Source organism: Artibeus jamaicensis, unplaced genomic scaffold (genome assembly GCF_021234435.1).
Source record: "Artibeus jamaicensis isolate MK-2021 breed Jamaican fruit bat unplaced genomic scaffold, CSHL_Jam_final contig_507, whole genome shotgun sequence".
Taxonomy (NCBI): Eukaryota; Metazoa; Chordata; class Mammalia; order Chiroptera; family Phyllostomidae; genus Artibeus; species Artibeus jamaicensis.
This window is the reverse complement of record NW_026521864.1, coordinates 356554-373157: the sequence shown is the minus strand read 5'-3', so window position 1 is coordinate 373157 and position 16604 is coordinate 356554. Positions and strand designations below refer to the sequence as shown.

The window sequence follows — 16604 nt, the reverse complement described above, 5'->3', positions numbered from 1 at the left end:
TTTATGCTGTTTTGCCTTTCCTTGGTTGGGCTTTCTTTTGACTAGCTGAGGTTAGGGAATGTTGAGTTAATTGATAGAAGTTCAGGGAAGCCATGGACAATATTTTGAAGCTATGGAAAAGTTTTATACCTACTAGACCAGCTGGATGAAAACTGTAATAGTATCCTTTCTGTTTGTGCTGGAGGCTTGGTGTCTATTAGAATGTCTTTATGGACATGATCTTACAGTAGATGTTAGAGGAAAGGAGTTCCTAGTTTAGGCCATTCTCAATGAAAAATAATTAGATAATAAACTCAGAATTACTAAAGTTTTTGAAGGTACTTCAGATCAAAAGAATGCAGGGCTAAAATCCTGGTATTATGTGGGCTTAAAGAATAAGTGAGAACTGATTTAGCAGGTATTTTGAATAATGGTAAGTTTTTTAAGTTCCTTTAATTTGCAAACAAGTTTTTAACAAAATGAATGTGTTTAAATGCATATTATTTAATTCATATAATTCTGTTGGACTTGATATTTTCATTGCAGTTTTTCAGGTGAGAAAATTAAAACACAAGGAGAGGTCCATTGTATTTACAAGACAAAGACGTATGTAAAATAAATTCCTCAACATGTAGACAAATTTTTATAATACATGTTCTGTCATTCCAAAGAACAAGAAAAGGGTTGATTTGTTAGTTAGTTTGAATTGCCAAAGATTTAGAATGAAGGCATGGTTTATATTTGCCGAATGTTCATTTAATTCTTGATTATACCATTTTTTTGCCCATCTCAAGTAGTGTAACACTCATCCATTTGACAGTGAAGGAAAAGACAAGGAATATAAACTACACAGCAGTCCCTTTAGACAGTCTTTACAGCCTTCCAAGTTCGGCTGCTATAGTCGCCGGTGGAAAAAAACGACAGCCTGATGTGAGAGCCTCTTTTTTTTTTCACCCATAAACTGCCAAAATGTGTCTGGGACTTTCTTGAGGGGAGAGTACATTTCTAGAAAACACTGTTGTTTTTTATTTTGACATATATTCCTCAAGGTTGAATTTACAAAAATAAATGAGTTATTTGGTCAATGTGGTTTGCAATATTTTCTTCTTTATATTACAGCTTTTACAGTGTTTAAAAGTAAATGTATTCTTAAATACTGTTTTAGAAGATAGTGTTTGTGAATATTGTGAAGTTCTTTATTTTTTTATTGATTATGCTGTTACAGTTGTTCTATTCCCCCTTTATTCCCCTCCACCCTACCCCTCATCCCCATCATTACCCCCCCTTTAGTTTATGACCATGTGTCTCAAGTCCTTTAGATTCTATATTTCCCATGCTATTCTTGCCCCCCATCTATTTTCTATCTACTGTCTATGCTACTTATTTTCTGTACCTTCTCCCCCCCCTTCTCCTCCTCCCACTCCTCTGTTGCTAACCCTCCTTGAGATCTTCATTTCTATGTTTCCACTCCTGATCTAGCTGTCCTTTTAGTTTGCTTTCGTTTTAGGTGTGGTTGTTAATAACTGTGAGTTTGTTGTCCTTTCACTGTTCATGTTTCTTTAACTTCTTTTTCTTAGATAAGTCCCTTTAACATTTCATATAATAAGGGCTTGGTGATGATGAACTTCTTGAATTTGATCTTATCTGAGAAGCACCTTATCTGTCCTTCCATTTTAAATGAAAGTTTTGCTGGATAGAGCAATCTTGGTTGTAGGTCTTTAGATTTCATGACTTGGAATACCTCTTTCCAACCCCTTCTTGCCTGTAAGGTCTCTTTTGAGAAATCCGCGGACAGTCTGATGGGGACTCCTTTGTAGGTGACTGTCCCCTTAGCTCTTGCTGCTTCTAGGATTCTCTCCTTCATTTTAATCTTGGCTAATGTAATTATGATGTGCCTTGGTGTGTTCCTTCTTGGGTCCAACTTCTTTGGTATTCTCTGAGCTCCCTGGATTTCCTGGAAGTCTATTTCCTTTGCCAGATTGGGGAAATTCTCCTTTATTATTTGTTCAAAAAGGTTTTCCACCAGTGGCTGTGCCTTTCCCCCTTCTGGTACCCCTATAATTCGGATGTTGGAGCGTTTAAAGATGTCCTGGAGGTTCCTAAGACTCTCCTCATTTCTTTGAATTCTTGCTTCTTGACACTTTTCTGTTTGGCCATTATTTGTTTTCTTCTGGTCCACTCCATTGATCTGAGTCCCAGTTTCCTTTTCATTGCTATTGGTGTCCTGTGCAATTCCATTCATTTCAATTAGTTTCGCCTTCATATATTTGTCTAATTTATTGGTATAATCAACCAGTTCTGTGAGGATCCTGATCACCAATGTTTTAAACTGTGCATCTGTAAGTTTTGCTATTTCTTCATCGTTTAGATCTATTGGCTCTGGGGCTCTGAGATCCTCCTGTGCCATTCTTGGTCTGTTCTGGCCCTTTAAGTGTGAGAAGTGGCGCCTTGGATTCCCAGGTCGCTGGGTTGTGATGCTGTATGTGGGGGCGTGGCCAGAGCAGGGAAATGGCAGCCCCCTCTGCTGTTTCTCACAGCTGGGTGCAGAGGAGCAGTGCTGTTGGTGGTTCACCTGGGCCGGGCCACTCAGAGTTGCTGGGTTATGATGCTGTATGTGGAGGTGGGGTCAGAGCAGGGAAATGGCGGCGCCCTCCACTGCCACTTGCCGTGGGGACCTGCCGGCCAGGTCCAACCGCCCACTCCCTCGCCTGTCCACCCACGCACAAATGCGAGACCTCAGTCAACACGCAGCCCCGGGCCCGGCTATCTCCCCCGCGGTTGCTCGGCCTGGTCGCTCGCTGGGTCGCTCACTAGGTCTGACCCTGCGCCTGGATTCTGCAGGCCTGAGTGTGTCTGGCTGAGTCCTCCTGTGCAACCCTGCTTCGCCAGCCACTGGTTTTGCCCCTTACCGGTCAGGCTGAAGAATTTGTTGTTAACAGACTTCCGAAAAGTTCAATTTTCCGTGTTCTGGCTGTGTTTTCTGTTGCTAATATTTAGTTTTCTCTAATCTTGGTTGTGTGAGAAGGCACAGCATATCCACCTATGCCTCCATCTTGGCAGAAGTCCTGTGAAGTTCTTTACCAAGCTCACTATAAATAACTACACATAAAATAACTACATTTTTTTACATATCTTATTGGCAAAATTAAAAATGTGTCAAGGATGGGGAAGTCAGCAGGTTTTTGCACATTGTTAATAGCACTCAATACTAAAAATGTTTAAATTACTAAATTTTTTAATGTTTATGCCCTCCTCTCTTAACTTCTAGTAATTCATTTTTTAGAACAAGTATGTGGATATTAGTACTTTGTGCCCAGGTCTTAAGTTATAAAAGTCACTGAATGATACCATGGAGAAGTCAGTGCCATTGGAATAAAAATTTCATTGGAGCTTAGGCAGAACAGGAGGTCCACTATACCATATATGGCTATTAGGGGAAATATTGTTAGTGAAGGGGCACATAGGAACAAGTGGAAGATATAGGCCACAGCCTTAATTGGAGTTTCTTCAAGAAAAGCAGGACAGAGTGGGATAAACATTTCAAATCTAGCCGGCTTTGGAGCATAGGAACTTTCCTAGATGTTGGTTCCTCAGCATGGGTTGTTTTAACTCAGGGGAATTATTATCTTTGTGAGTGAGAATTTCATGAGGTGGTTGGGTGTCTGGACTTGTGTTTTATTCATTTGTATATGAAAGACATACTCATTTAGATTAATTACTGCCTCCAGGAATTGCCTATTGCTGGGAGCAGCTGGGAAGCATTTTTCTCCTCTTCCCTGGTATTAAAAACCATAAAATATAGTAAATAAAAATATAACTAGTACAGTTAATTACATAGTTGTTTCTAATAACAAAAAAATTAGAAACTGTCAGTGTTGGTCTGATAAAGGAGTAGGGTTAAATTTGTTTTAGAATAGCATTATAATATGCTATTAATATAATAACTCACAAAGTGGATGTATATTGATAGTCTTAGAAATTTTACTTTTTGAAGTATTTATTTTTAGAGAGGTGAAGGGAGGAAGAGAAACATCAGTTTGTGGTTGCCACTCGTATACCCGCTTCTGGGGACCTGAGCTGCAAATCCAGGCGTGTGTCCTGACTGAGAATAGAATCTGTGATGCTTTGGTTCTCAGGCCTGTGCTCACTAGCCAGGGCAAAAATGTTATTCTTGAACAAACCTCTATATTGAGGTCTACCAGACTTTATGTTTATTGGAATACCCTTCTCATGATCATTGGAAATTGTATTTAGTACCATTATCATGTTCCTAGATGACTGTTTCTCAGTAGTATTGTCAAACATGTCTTACTGCCTGCATAAATTAGTCAAGTAGTAAAACAAAGTCAGAAAATATGTATGTTTCTCAGTGTGTAGAAAACTTACAAAAGTGAATCTTGGGCTTTAAATGGAAAGGAGAAATGTAATAGGACTTTAACTTAAAAAGAACAAAAACTGAAGCATAGGTATTCACTAAAAGGAGATACAAGGTGATAATGGTATAGCATGACATATGTATTTAGTGGATTTCCAATTCCCTCTGTCTCTCTGATTACAATGTAAGGAGAAAGGAGTTACTTCTAATGACCTGAGTGCTAAACAGAGTGGGAATCCTCCTGTCTTCTCATTTACATCTTTAACTTAGTTGCACAAATAGACTTGTTTCAATGTGTTTATTGAATTATTTAGTGTAAGGTCTATGCTTTATATTTAAGCCTAAGTAGCCTTATAATCATAGGAGTATTCTCTCCTTTCCTTTATAGCTTTTGGTTTATATACTGCTGATTACCTCCCAGATTTACAAGGCATTTGTCTGTCTGTCTGTTTCTACTTAGCCATGACTTTACTTCAGAGTGAAATTACACAGTAAACCTTGACAATAGTTAGAGCCATTTGATTGATTCTAATGTGATTTCTTGTGCTTTTATTGTATCTATATATCTAAAGCTCAATTTTAAAAAAATTCTTTTAATAGGCAATGCTGACAGAGGAGGGCATTGAGAGAAATCTAGAGTTGAAGAAGCTGCAGATCTATGGGGCAGGTCCCAAGATAATAGGGCTGGGCATTGTGGCCAAGAACAAGTCTTCAAGGAAGAAAGGTGTGAAGCTTAACAGACTCAGACAGCATGAGGGGTAAAGTACTCAAGTACTGTGAAAGACATGATTTGTTAATCCTGATGGAGAATGTACTTGTTTATTTCCAGATTTCTTTCTGATTCTCTTAGATAAACAAAGGGATCATATACCCCCACAGTGTTATGATGGACAGTCAAAATGGGCATGGAAAAATTATGTCAACATTATCTGAGGAGGAATTAAACCTAGAGCCTTGTACCAGGAAGAATCACAGCAATGCCGAGTCTGTAAGGACACTCCTGTGTTGTTCTAATACTGGTTTGGAAATATTAGGACTAAATGGAACCTAAAATTATTTACCTTCTTTCTCCTTCCTTCTTTTTACTTCGGAGCCTTTATTGTGGAGACACAGACAGCCAGTAAGGTTAAGAAACATATTTAATAATTAGGACCAAAAGTCACTTTCCTGTGTTTCAGAACTGTCTAGTAAACTGCTGTATCTTACATACTACTGCCTTTCTTCAATGATCTTGCTTTACTTTTATCTTTATGTATATAAATTTTTACTCTTTTTTTCTTACCCTGTACCTGATTTTCCTAATCTTGAAAATATTGTAGAGTTTCTACATTTTTATAAAATGATATTGTAAACCCCTTTCTTTATTATTCTCATTCCTCTGTGGCCAATTTCATCTTGTTTTTTTATCATTTTTACCTGCCATGTTGCACTCTGTAACTGTTCATCTTCCCAGCAGTTTAATTCTTAGAACAACTCAAATATTTTTAGCCCCACTCTCCTTTCTCTTAACCATCTCCACCTGATGACTGGGACATTATCTTTACTTTTACCATATGTCCCAAGTTGACCCCGTGTTTCTTAAATTTGGACTGTCACAAGTTCTTGTCATTCAAACTGTGGAGTCATTTATGATTTTTCTTCAACTAGTGAATGACTTAGTTCTAGTGCCGTTTATTTTTATTGCAATATATGATGTGTGTACACAAATGTATACATTAGCTTTGCTTGTTTTCTTTTTTACTTTCCAACAAGCATTATAAAAATACATACCCTTACGTTGTTATTTTTTTAATATTTTATTTAGTTACTTTTCAAGTACATTTTTTTAAATCTATTTCTCCCATCCCACCGTAGCCCCCCCCCCCCCCCCCGCCCGGTCTCCCCCCTCCCTCCCATTCCCCCCCAGTCCTCATCTCTGTGTCTTTCATACTTGTTCCTCAAAATCCCTCCCCCTTTTTCCCCTTAAGTTCCCTTCCCTCTCCCCTCTGGTCGCTGCCCACTTGTTCTCTATTTCAGCGTCTTTGTTTTAATTCTGTTTGCTTTCTTGTTTTATTCTTTAGCTTCCTGTCAAAGCTGAGATCATATGGTATTTGTCCTTCAATGCCTGGCCTATTTCACTCAGCATAATGCTTTCCAGTTCCATCCATGTTGTTGCAAAAGGTAGTAGCTCCTTCTTTCTCTCTGCTGCATAGAATTCCATGGTGTATATGTACCACAATTTTTGGATCCATTCATTTACTGATGGGCACCTAGGTTGCTTCCAACTCTTGGCTATTGTAAATTGTGCTGCTATGAACATTGTGGTGCATAGGTTCTTTGAAATTGATGTTTTAGGATTCTTGGGGTATAATCCTAGCAGTGGAATTGCTGGGTCAAAAGGCAGGTCAATTTTTATTTTTCTGAGAAAATTCTATACTGTTTTCCATAATGGTTGTCCCAGTCTGCAATCCCACCAACAGTGAACTAAGGTCCCCTTTTCCCCACACCCTCTCCAACATTTGTTGTTTGTTGCTTTGTCTATTATAGCCATCCTGACTGGTGTAAAGTGGTATCTCATTGTGGTTTTAATTTGCATCTCTCTGATAGCTAATGATATTGAGCACCTCTTCATGTGTCTCTGGATATTCTGTATGTCCTCTTTGGAGAAGTGTCTGTTCAAGTCCTTTTCCCATTTTTCAATTGGGTTCGATGTCTTCCTAGAGTGGAGTCGTGTAAGTTCTTTGTATATTTTGGAGATTAAACCTTTGTCTGAGGTATCATTGGCAAATATGTTTTCCCATACAGTTGGTTGTCTTGCTAATTTAATACTGTTTTCTTTAGCCATGCAGAAGCTTTTTATTTTGATGAGATCCCATTTGTTTATTCTTTCCTTTATATTCCTTGCTCTAGTGGACATATCCGTAAAAATGTTGCTGCGTGGAATATCTGAGATTTTCTTGCCAATGTTCTCCTCTAGGACTTTAATGGTGTCATGGCTTATATTTAAGTCTTTTATCCACCTTGAATTTATTTTGGTGTATGGTGTAAGTTGGTGCTCAAGTTTCATTTTTTTGCACGTAGCTGTCCAGTTCTCCCAACACCATTTGCTGAAGAGGCTATCTTTATTCCATTTTATGTTACTGCCCCCTTTGTCGAATATTAATTGACTGTAGAGGGTTGGGTTGATTTCTGGGCTCTCTGTTCTGTTCCATTGGTCTATGTGCCTGTTTTTATGCCAGTACCAGGCTGTTTTGATTACCGTGGCTTTCTAATACAGTTTGATGTCAGGTATTGTGATCCCTCCTACTTTGTTCTTCTTTCTCAAAAGAGCAGCTGCTATTCGGGCTCGTTTATGATTCCATATAAATTTTTGAAGTGTTTGTTCTATGTCTGTGAAATACGCCATTGGTACTTTAATAGGTATTGCATTGAATCTGTATATTGCTTTGGGTAGTATGGACATTTTGATGATGTTAATTCTTCCAATCCATGAACACGGTATATGTTTCCATTTGTTTGTGTCTTCCCTGATTTCTTTCTTCAGTGCTGTGTAGTTTTCTACATACAGGTCTTTTACCTCTTTGGTTAGGTTTATTCCCAGATATTTTATTTTTCTTTTTGCTATATCGAATGGGATTTTTTCCTTGATTTCTGCTTCTGCTGATTCATTGTTTGTATACAAAAATGCCTTTGATTTCTGGATATTGACTTTGTATCCTGCTGTTTTGCCAAATTCATTAATTAGTTTGAGCAGTTTTTGGGTAGAGTCTATAGGATTTTCCATATACACTATCATGTCATCTGCAAACAGTGACAGTTTTGCTTCCTCCTTTCCTATTTGGATGCCTTTTATTTCCTTTTCCTGCATGATCGCTGTGGCCAAAACTTCTAATACTATATTGAATAGAAGTGGTGAAAGTGGACATCCTTGTCTTGTTCCTGATCTTAGTGGAAAAGCTTTTAGTTTTTGTCCATTGAGTATGATATTGGCTGTAGGTCTCTCATAAATGGCCTTTATTATATTGAGGAATGTTCCCTCTATTTCCATTTTGCTGAGTGTTTTTATCATAAATGGGTGTTGTACCTTATCGAAAGCTTTTTCTGCATCTATTGATATGATCATGTGGTTTTTGTCTTTGCTTTTGTTATGTGATGAATTACATTTACTGTTTTGCGAATGTTGAACCATCCTTGCATAGCTGGGATGAATCCCACTTGGTCATGATGTATAATCTTTTGGATATATTGTTGGATGCGATTTGCTAATATTTTGTTGAGGATTTTAGCGTCTATGTTCATCAGCAATATTGGCCTGAAGAGTTCTTTCTTTGTTGTATCTCTATCTGGTTTGGGAATTAGGATGTTGCTGGCTTCATAAAAGGAGTTAGGGAGTTTTCCATCCTTTTGGATTTTTTGGAATAGTCTGTGAAGAATGGGGGTTAGCTCTTCCTTAAATGCTTTGTAGAATTCTCCTGTGAATCCATCTGGTCCAGGGCTTTTGTGTGATGGGAGTTTTTTGATTACTGCTTCAATTTCTTTTGCTGTTATTGGTCTATTCAGCTGTTCTACTTTTTTTTCATTGAGTTTTGGGAGATTATATTTGTCTAGAAATGTGTCCATTTCCCCTAGGTTCTCAAATTTCTTGGCATACAGTTCTTCATAGTAATTTCTTACAATCCTCTCTATTTCTGTAGTATCGGTTGTAATCTCTCCTCTTTCATTTCTGATTGTTTTTATTTGTGTCCGTTCCCTTCTTTTCTTGATGAGCCTACTTAAAGGCTTGTCTATTTTGTTTATTTTTTTCAAAGAACCAACTCCTGGATTCATTGATCTTTAGAATTGTAGTTTTAGTCTTTATGTCATTTAGTTTTGCTCTGATCTTAGTTATTTCCTTCCTTCTACTTGCTTTGGGCTGTTTTTGTTGTTGTTCCTCGAGTTCTTGCAGGCCTAGAGTAAGTTCATTTGTTTGAAATGTTTCTGTTTTCTTTAGGTAGGCCTGTATTGCTATAAACTTCCCTCTCAGGACTGCCTTGGCTGTATCCCATAAGTTTTGGATTGTTGTGAGATCATTTTCATTTGTTTCCAGAAACTTTTTGATTTCTTCCCTAATTTCATTCTTGACCCATTCATTGTTTAATAGCATACCGTTCAGTCTCCATGATTTTGAGTGTTTTGGGTTTTTTCCTTTGGGGTTGGTTTCCAGTTTCAGTCCCTGTGGTCAGAGAAAATGCTTGGTATGATTTCAATATTCTTGAATTTGTTGAGGCTTGTTTTGTGTCCTATCATGTGGTCTATCTTTGAGAATGTCCCATGTACATTTGAAAAGAATGTGTATTTAGCTTCTTTGGGGTGAAGAGCTCTGTATATATCAGTTAGGTCCATTTCATCAAGGGTGTTGTTTAATGCCACAATGTCTTTGTTGATATTTTGTTTGGAAGATCTGTCCATTTTTGATAGTGGGGTGTTCAAATCCCCCACTATAATTGTGTTGCTGTCTATATCTTTCTTGAATTCCTCTAAGATTTTCCTTATATATTTTGGTGCTCCTATGTTGGGTGCATATATATTTATGATGTTAATGTCTTCTTGGTGGATTCTTCCCTTGAATATTATGAAGTGACCTTCTGGGTCACTCTTTATGGCTCTTTTTTTGAAATCTATTTTGTCTGATATGAGAATTGCTACCCCAGCTTTTTTTTCTTGTCCATTTGCTTGGAAAATTTGTTTCCAGCCTTTCAGTTTTAGTCTGTGATGGTCTTTTGTCCTAGGTGGGTCTCTTGAAGGCAGCATATGTGTGGGTCATACTTTCTTATCCATGACGCTATTCTGTGTCTTTTGATTGGAGCATTTAATCCATTTACATTTAAGGTTATTATTGATAGGTACTTATTCATTGCCATTTTTGTACCTGTGTTCCTCTGTGTCTGTCTCTTTTCCTTCCTTTCCTTAAAGCAGACCTTTTAGTATTTCTTGTAGAGCTGGCTTGGTGGCAGCAAATTCTTTTAGACTTCTTTTGTCTGGGAAGCTCTTCATTTGCCCTTCTACCCTCCTGGATAAAGTAGCCTTGGTTGTAAGCCTCTGTTTCTCATTACTTGGAATATTTCTTGCCAATCTCTTCTTGCTTGGAGTGTTTCCATTGAGAAGTCAGTGGCTAACCTTATCGGGACGCCCTTGTATGTTATTTCTTTTTTCTCCCTTGCTGCCTTTAAGATTCTCTCTTTGTCTTTGAATTTGGCCATTTTAATGATGATGTGTCCTGAAGTGGGCCTCTTTGGGTTCCTCTTGAATGGGACTCTGTGTGATTCCTGGATTTGTGTGACTTTTTCTTTTGTCAAATTAGGGAAATTTTCTCTCATTACTCTTTCAAATATGTTTTCTATCCCTTGTGATTCTTCTTCTCCTTCTGGTATTCCTATTATTCGGATATTATTACGTTTCATATTGTCTTGCATTTCTCTTAATCTCTCTTCATTCTTTCTGAGCCTCTTTTCCCTTTCCTGTTCTCTCTGTGAGATGCTGTCTACTTTGTCCTCCAATTCACTAATCCGATCTTCTGTTTCATCCACCCTATTTTTAATGCTTTCCACTGTGTTTTTTAATTCAGAAATTGTATTCTTCATTTCCTCTTGGCCCTTGCTAATAATTTCCATTTCCTTTTTCATGTTGATATAGTTCACAGTGAGATCACTGTAGCTTCCCTGTAGTTTCTGGTAGTTGATTGTGAGCTCTTTGAACTTCCTGATCACCAGTGCTTTGAATTCAGTATCTGATAGTTGACTTGCCTCTGTTTCATCTAACATTCTTTCTGAGGATTCCTCCTTTCCTTTCATGTGGGGATTATTTCTTTATCTTCCCATTGTTTGTGAGACTCTTCTTGTTAGCCTCAGCTTCTTAGATTAATCTGTTTTGACACCCTGGGTTTATGGTATGAACTTTTGTGGTGGAATGCCTGTGAATTTCAATGGTGCAGCCTCTTTTGGTTATCCTGTTGTTTTCTGCTTCCACCTACTCAAATATGCAGCAACTTGTGGCTTCTCTCCCACAACAATGTGCAATTTGTCTCTCTGACTCTACTATTGGGAGGCCTCTTCTATGGGTCCATCTCTGGTCTTTTTATATTTTCAAGTTGATTGTGACTCTTGTGGGTAAAAGAAAGAAATGATAAGGAAAGAAATAAAAAGGAAGAAAGAAAAAAATGGTAGGGGAATGGAAGAAAGAGCAATAAGTTTAGAAAAAAAGAAAAAGAAATAAAACAGAAAATCCGGGGAAAAGAGGACAAAAGTATGGAAAGATGAAACAGTAATAAAGTTTTAAAGAAATAACAGATTACTTTAAAAAAGCAAAAAGATAAAGAAAAGGAATGGAGAAGTAAGAAAGGTAGATAAAAAAAGAAAGAATAAAGATAAAATAAAGTAAAGAAAAACAAAAAACAAAAAACGCACAAAAATAATCTCTCAAAAACAACCTCAGAAAAAGGAATGTCACTTGTTGGCTTCAAACTAGCCAAACCGGTTTTTCTGGTTGCAGTTGGCTGAGGGTGGATTGTTGTGATTTTTTTTTTCCAGCCAGCCCCTCTCAGGATCCAGACACTTGGCGCCTCTCCCCCAGCTCCCTACAATGGGGAACTAGGAGTTTCTCGCAGTGCTCCCCTCCCAGGGGTTACTGCCATAGTCTGGTTTGCTGTGTTTGCAGGCACCTACACCAGCCTAGTTGCCTGGTTCCCTCGGGACTGAGCACAGGCCTGCCCCCGTTCAGTTGGGAAGCCCCAGACCCTCTTCCCAATCCTGGGCTTGCTGCCAAGCTGGGTGTGAAGCAGACCAGGCTGCCCTGGCTACTGCATTCAGAGCCCCAGGCTGCACCTCTGAGTTCTCCTGGGCTGGCAACCACAGAGTCTTTGGTTGGGGCCCTTTGTCCTCCGCACCCTCTCTGTAAACTCTATCAAACAAGTCTCTCCTGGCCCCCCACCTTGCTTGGCCAGAAAGGGAGGGGGTTGAGGGTCTCAGCTCTTTTCCCAGGACCCCTCAGCATCCCGGTCTTCCAGATAGTCTGAGGGGGGTAGACTGGAAGCTGGGAGCAGATCTGAGGACTGGGCGCCGACCTAGAAACTCTGTGTGCTCGTCTTGGCACGTGAGTGGTATGTATCCCTTCTGCTCCTGTGTTTGTCTGGGTCCCCTGGCCAACCTCTGGCAAAAAAACAAAAACAAAAAAAACAAAAAAACAAAAAAACCCCTAGGTATGTAGCAGCACCACGCCAGTTGCTGGACCCAGAACCGTGTGCAGGCTGAAATCTCCTCTGCTCCCCTCTGGTTGGGTCCCCCGGCCTGTCCAGGCCCAAAAATCCTAGGGAGGGAGCTTTCTGGGCGCTGAACGTTGGCCTAGGCACCCTCAGGCACTTGCCCAGACACCCTGCGTGTGGAGCTAATAGTTCCCCAACTTGCGCGTGCAGGCTGAAGTTTCTTCCACACCTCTTTGCCTGGGCCACTCGGCCTGCCTGGCAGAAAACTTCCAGGGAGGGAGCAGTCCGAGCGCCGAACGCTGTCCCAGGCGCCTTTAGGCACTCTCCCAGACACAGTTCCCACCAGGCGCTGGACCTCCAAGCTATGCACAGACTGAAATCACCTCTGCTCCCCTCTGGTTGGGCCACTTGGCAGGTCCCCGGCCCAAAAATCCTAGGGAGGGAGCTTTCCGGGCGCTGAACATTGGCCTAGGCACCCTCAGGCACTTGCCCAGACACACTGCGTGTGGAGTCACTAGCTCCCCAAATTGCGCGCAGGCTGAAATTTCTTCCACACCTCTCCGCCTGGGCCACTCAGCCTGCCCGGCAGAAAAATTCCAGGGAGGGAGCAGTCCGGGAGCTGAAGGCTGCCCCAGAAGCCGTTTGGCTCTGGCCACAGGGCACTGGTTCCCCTACCCTGCACTGGCTGTTTCTCCCTGCTCCGTCCCAGAGACTACTGTACCGCTGCTGTCTCCCTACCGTCTGGTTCCTCCGTGACCGATGAGGTTTCTGGTCTCTTATTTTCATATATGCCTGGCAACTGCTGGCTTGCTGGCCTCACCTCCTCCGATCGGATAGGTTTCTGTCTCTTTTGTACTAGGAACTGGTATCTGCTCCATCCTAGTCCACTGCCATCTTGAAACCCCCTCCCCACGTTGTTATTTTTTAATTAAGGTTATATATGAGACACTTGTTTATATTGTATTCATTCTTGTATTGCATTTCATTGAAGTACAATTTTGTATTTGACTTTTAATTTATTTATTTAATTGTTTTTTAATTTAATTATTGTTCAAGTACAGTTTTCTATCTCTTACTCCCATCTCACCCAACCCCACCCCACCCCACCAGTGCTCCCCACCTCCCTGTTATTTCCACCCCCCTTATTAGTTTTTGTCCATGTGTCCTTTATACTAGTTCCTATAAACCCTTCCCCTTTCTCCAAATATTCTCCCCTCTCCCCAGCACTGTCAAGCCTGTTCTGTATTTCAGTGCCTTTGGTTTTATTTTGCTTGCTTGTTTGTTTTGTTACTTAGCTTCCTGTTAACAGTGAGATCATATGGTATTTGTCTTTCACCGCCTGGCTTATTTCACTCAGCATAATGCTTTCCAGTTCCATCCATGCTGTTGCAAAGGGAAGGGGCTCCTTTCTTTCTACTGCATAGAATTCCACTGTGTAAATGTACCATAGTTTTTTTTTTTATCCATTTATTTACTGCAGGGTACCTAGGTTGCTTCCAACTCTTGACTATTGTAAATTGTGCTGCTATGAACATTGGGATGCATAGGTTCATTTAGATTGGTGGTTCAGGGTTCTTAGGATATAATCCTAGTAGTGGAATTGCTGGATCAAAAGGCAGATTCATTTTTAGTTTTCTTAGAAAATTCCATACTCTTTTCCATAGTGGTTGTACCAGTCTGCAATCCTGCCAACAGTGAACTAGGATTCCCTTTTCTCCACAACCTTGCCAACACTCGCTTGTTGATTTCTTTATGATAGACATTCTCTATGGTGTAACGTGGTATCTCATTGTGGTTTTAATTTGCATCTCTCTGATAGCTAATGATATTGAGCATCTCTTCATGTGTCTTTGGATATTCTGTATGTCCTCCTTGGAGAAGTGTCTGTTCAAGTCCTTTTCTCATTTTTAATTGAGTTAGATGTCCTCTTAGAGTGGAGTCATGCAAGTTCATTGTATATTTTGGAGATTAAACCTTTGTCTGAGGTATCATTGGCAAATATGTTTTCCCATACAATTGGTTGTCTTGCTAATTTAATACTGTTTTCTTTAGCCATGCAGAAGCTTTTTATTTTGATGAGATCCCATTTGTTTATTCTTTCCTTTATATTCCTTGCTCTAGTGGACATATCCGTAAAAATGTTGCTGCGTGGAATATCTGAGATTTTCTTGCCAATGTTCTCCTCTAGGACTTTAATGGTGTCACGGCTTCTATTTTAGTCTTTTATCCACCTTGAATTTATTTTGGTGTACGGTGTAAGTTTGTGCTCAAGTTTCATATTTTTGCACGTAGCTGTACCGTTCTCCCAACACCATTTGTTAAAGAGGCTATCTTTACTCCATTTTATGTTATTGCCCCCTTTGTCAAATATTGATTGAGTGTAGATAGTTGGGTTGATTTCTGGGCTCTCTGTTCTGTTCCATTGGTCTATGTGCCTGTTTTTATGCCAGTACCAGGCTGTTTTGATTACAGTGGTCTTGTAATGCAGTTTGATATCAGGTATTGTGATCCATCCTACTTTGTTCTTCTTTCTCAAAAGTGCATCTGCTATTTGGGCTCGTTTATGGTTCCATATAAATTTTTGAAGTGTTTGTTCTATGTCTGTGAAATATGTCATTGGTACTTTAATAGGTATTGCATTGAATCTGTAAATTGCTTTGGGTAGTATGGACATTTTGATGATGTTAATTCTTCCAATCCATGAACACAGTATACGTTTCCCCTTGTTTGTGTTTTCTTGATTTCTTTCTTCAGGGCTGTGTAGTTTTCTGCATACAGGTCTTTTACCTCCTTGGTTAAGTTTGTTCCTAAGTATTTTATTTTTGTTTTTGCTATATTGAATGGGATGTTTTCTTGATTTCTGCTTCTGCTGACTCATTTTTGGTATACAAAAATGTCTTTAATTTCTGGATATTGACTTTGTAACCTTCTGCTTTGCCAAATTACTCTATTAGTTTGAGCAGTTTTGAGTGGAGTCTATAGGATTTACCTTGTACGCTATGGTGTCATCTTCAAACAGTGACAGTTTTGTTTCCTCCTTTTTGATTTGGATGCCTTTTTCTGGGGGAAACTTTCCTTGAAACTTCCCCCAGCTGCCACTGATGAGAGTAATTATGACTAAGACCATGATATGATCTGCTTGGGGAGGAGAGGTGGCCAGTTTCCCAGAGGAAAAAGGCCGTAAGCAGTGGCCAGTTTTTCAAGGAAAAGGTGTTGAGCCCCCTCCTTTAGGGACTTTTATTAGGTTGTAATACACAGGAATACAGGGCAGCAAGAATCAAACAGTGGATAACATTTCAAAGAAATCTAAGGGCTTAGTATGAGTCAGTTTGTCAGGAATAGAGTTTTAGGGTTTCCTGCTCAAACCCTTAACATATAAATAAAGCACCTTTAGCAGAGCAGATTTCACAAGTTTACCAGGAAGTCTTTATGATGCAAGATTGTTCCCTAGGACATGCTCTAGCAAGGCAAGGAGCTGCACCTCTCCGCATCAGGTATTCAGGCTTAAGGGGATTGGAGCCAGGAAACACTTCTCCCAGAGAACACAGGGACTTGGGCTATGTCAAAGCAGGGGTGGGGTGAGAGTCCATTGCTCCCTGTTGCAGCCTCTTGAGTCCTTCCATGATGGCCTCCCAAGTAATCAAGTCTGGCTTAGGTTGTCCATTCTCTCTGAGAGGTCTTACCTGTCATTGACTTCTGACCAAGCTTTGGGGGCAGAGAGAGGAAACAGGCAGCTTTTGCTACCAGAGACAAGCTTTGTCTGTTGAGGCTAGCATTCCAAAGTTCATCTTTTGCCCTTAGCCACAAGGGGTCGAGATAAAATTTCTAGAACCAGGCAGAGAGGTCTATAACACCTGTATTTTTTTCTTATCTGATTGCTGTGCCTAAAACTTCTAATACTATATTGAATAGAAGTGGTGAAAGTGGGCAACCTTGTCTTGTTCCTGATCTTAGTAGAAAAGATTTTAGTTTTTGCCCATTGAGTATGATGTTCGCTATAGGCATCTCCTATACGGCCTTTATTATGTTGAGGAA

General features: G+C 39.8%; 1 protein-coding gene across 1 annotated transcript in view; it reads left to right on the top strand.

The window, feature by feature from the left end:
- Positions 1–16604, top strand: part of LOC128627977 (lysine-specific demethylase 5D-like) — a 112969-nt gene that overhangs the window by 64836 nt on the left and 31529 nt on the right. Inside the window, 4 exon segments of the mRNA XM_053668800.1 lie at positions 774–887; positions 889–909; positions 4955–5080; positions 5205–5338. Coding sequence (XP_053524775.1) covers positions 774–887; positions 889–909; positions 4955–5080; positions 5205–5338 — 395 coding nt within the window.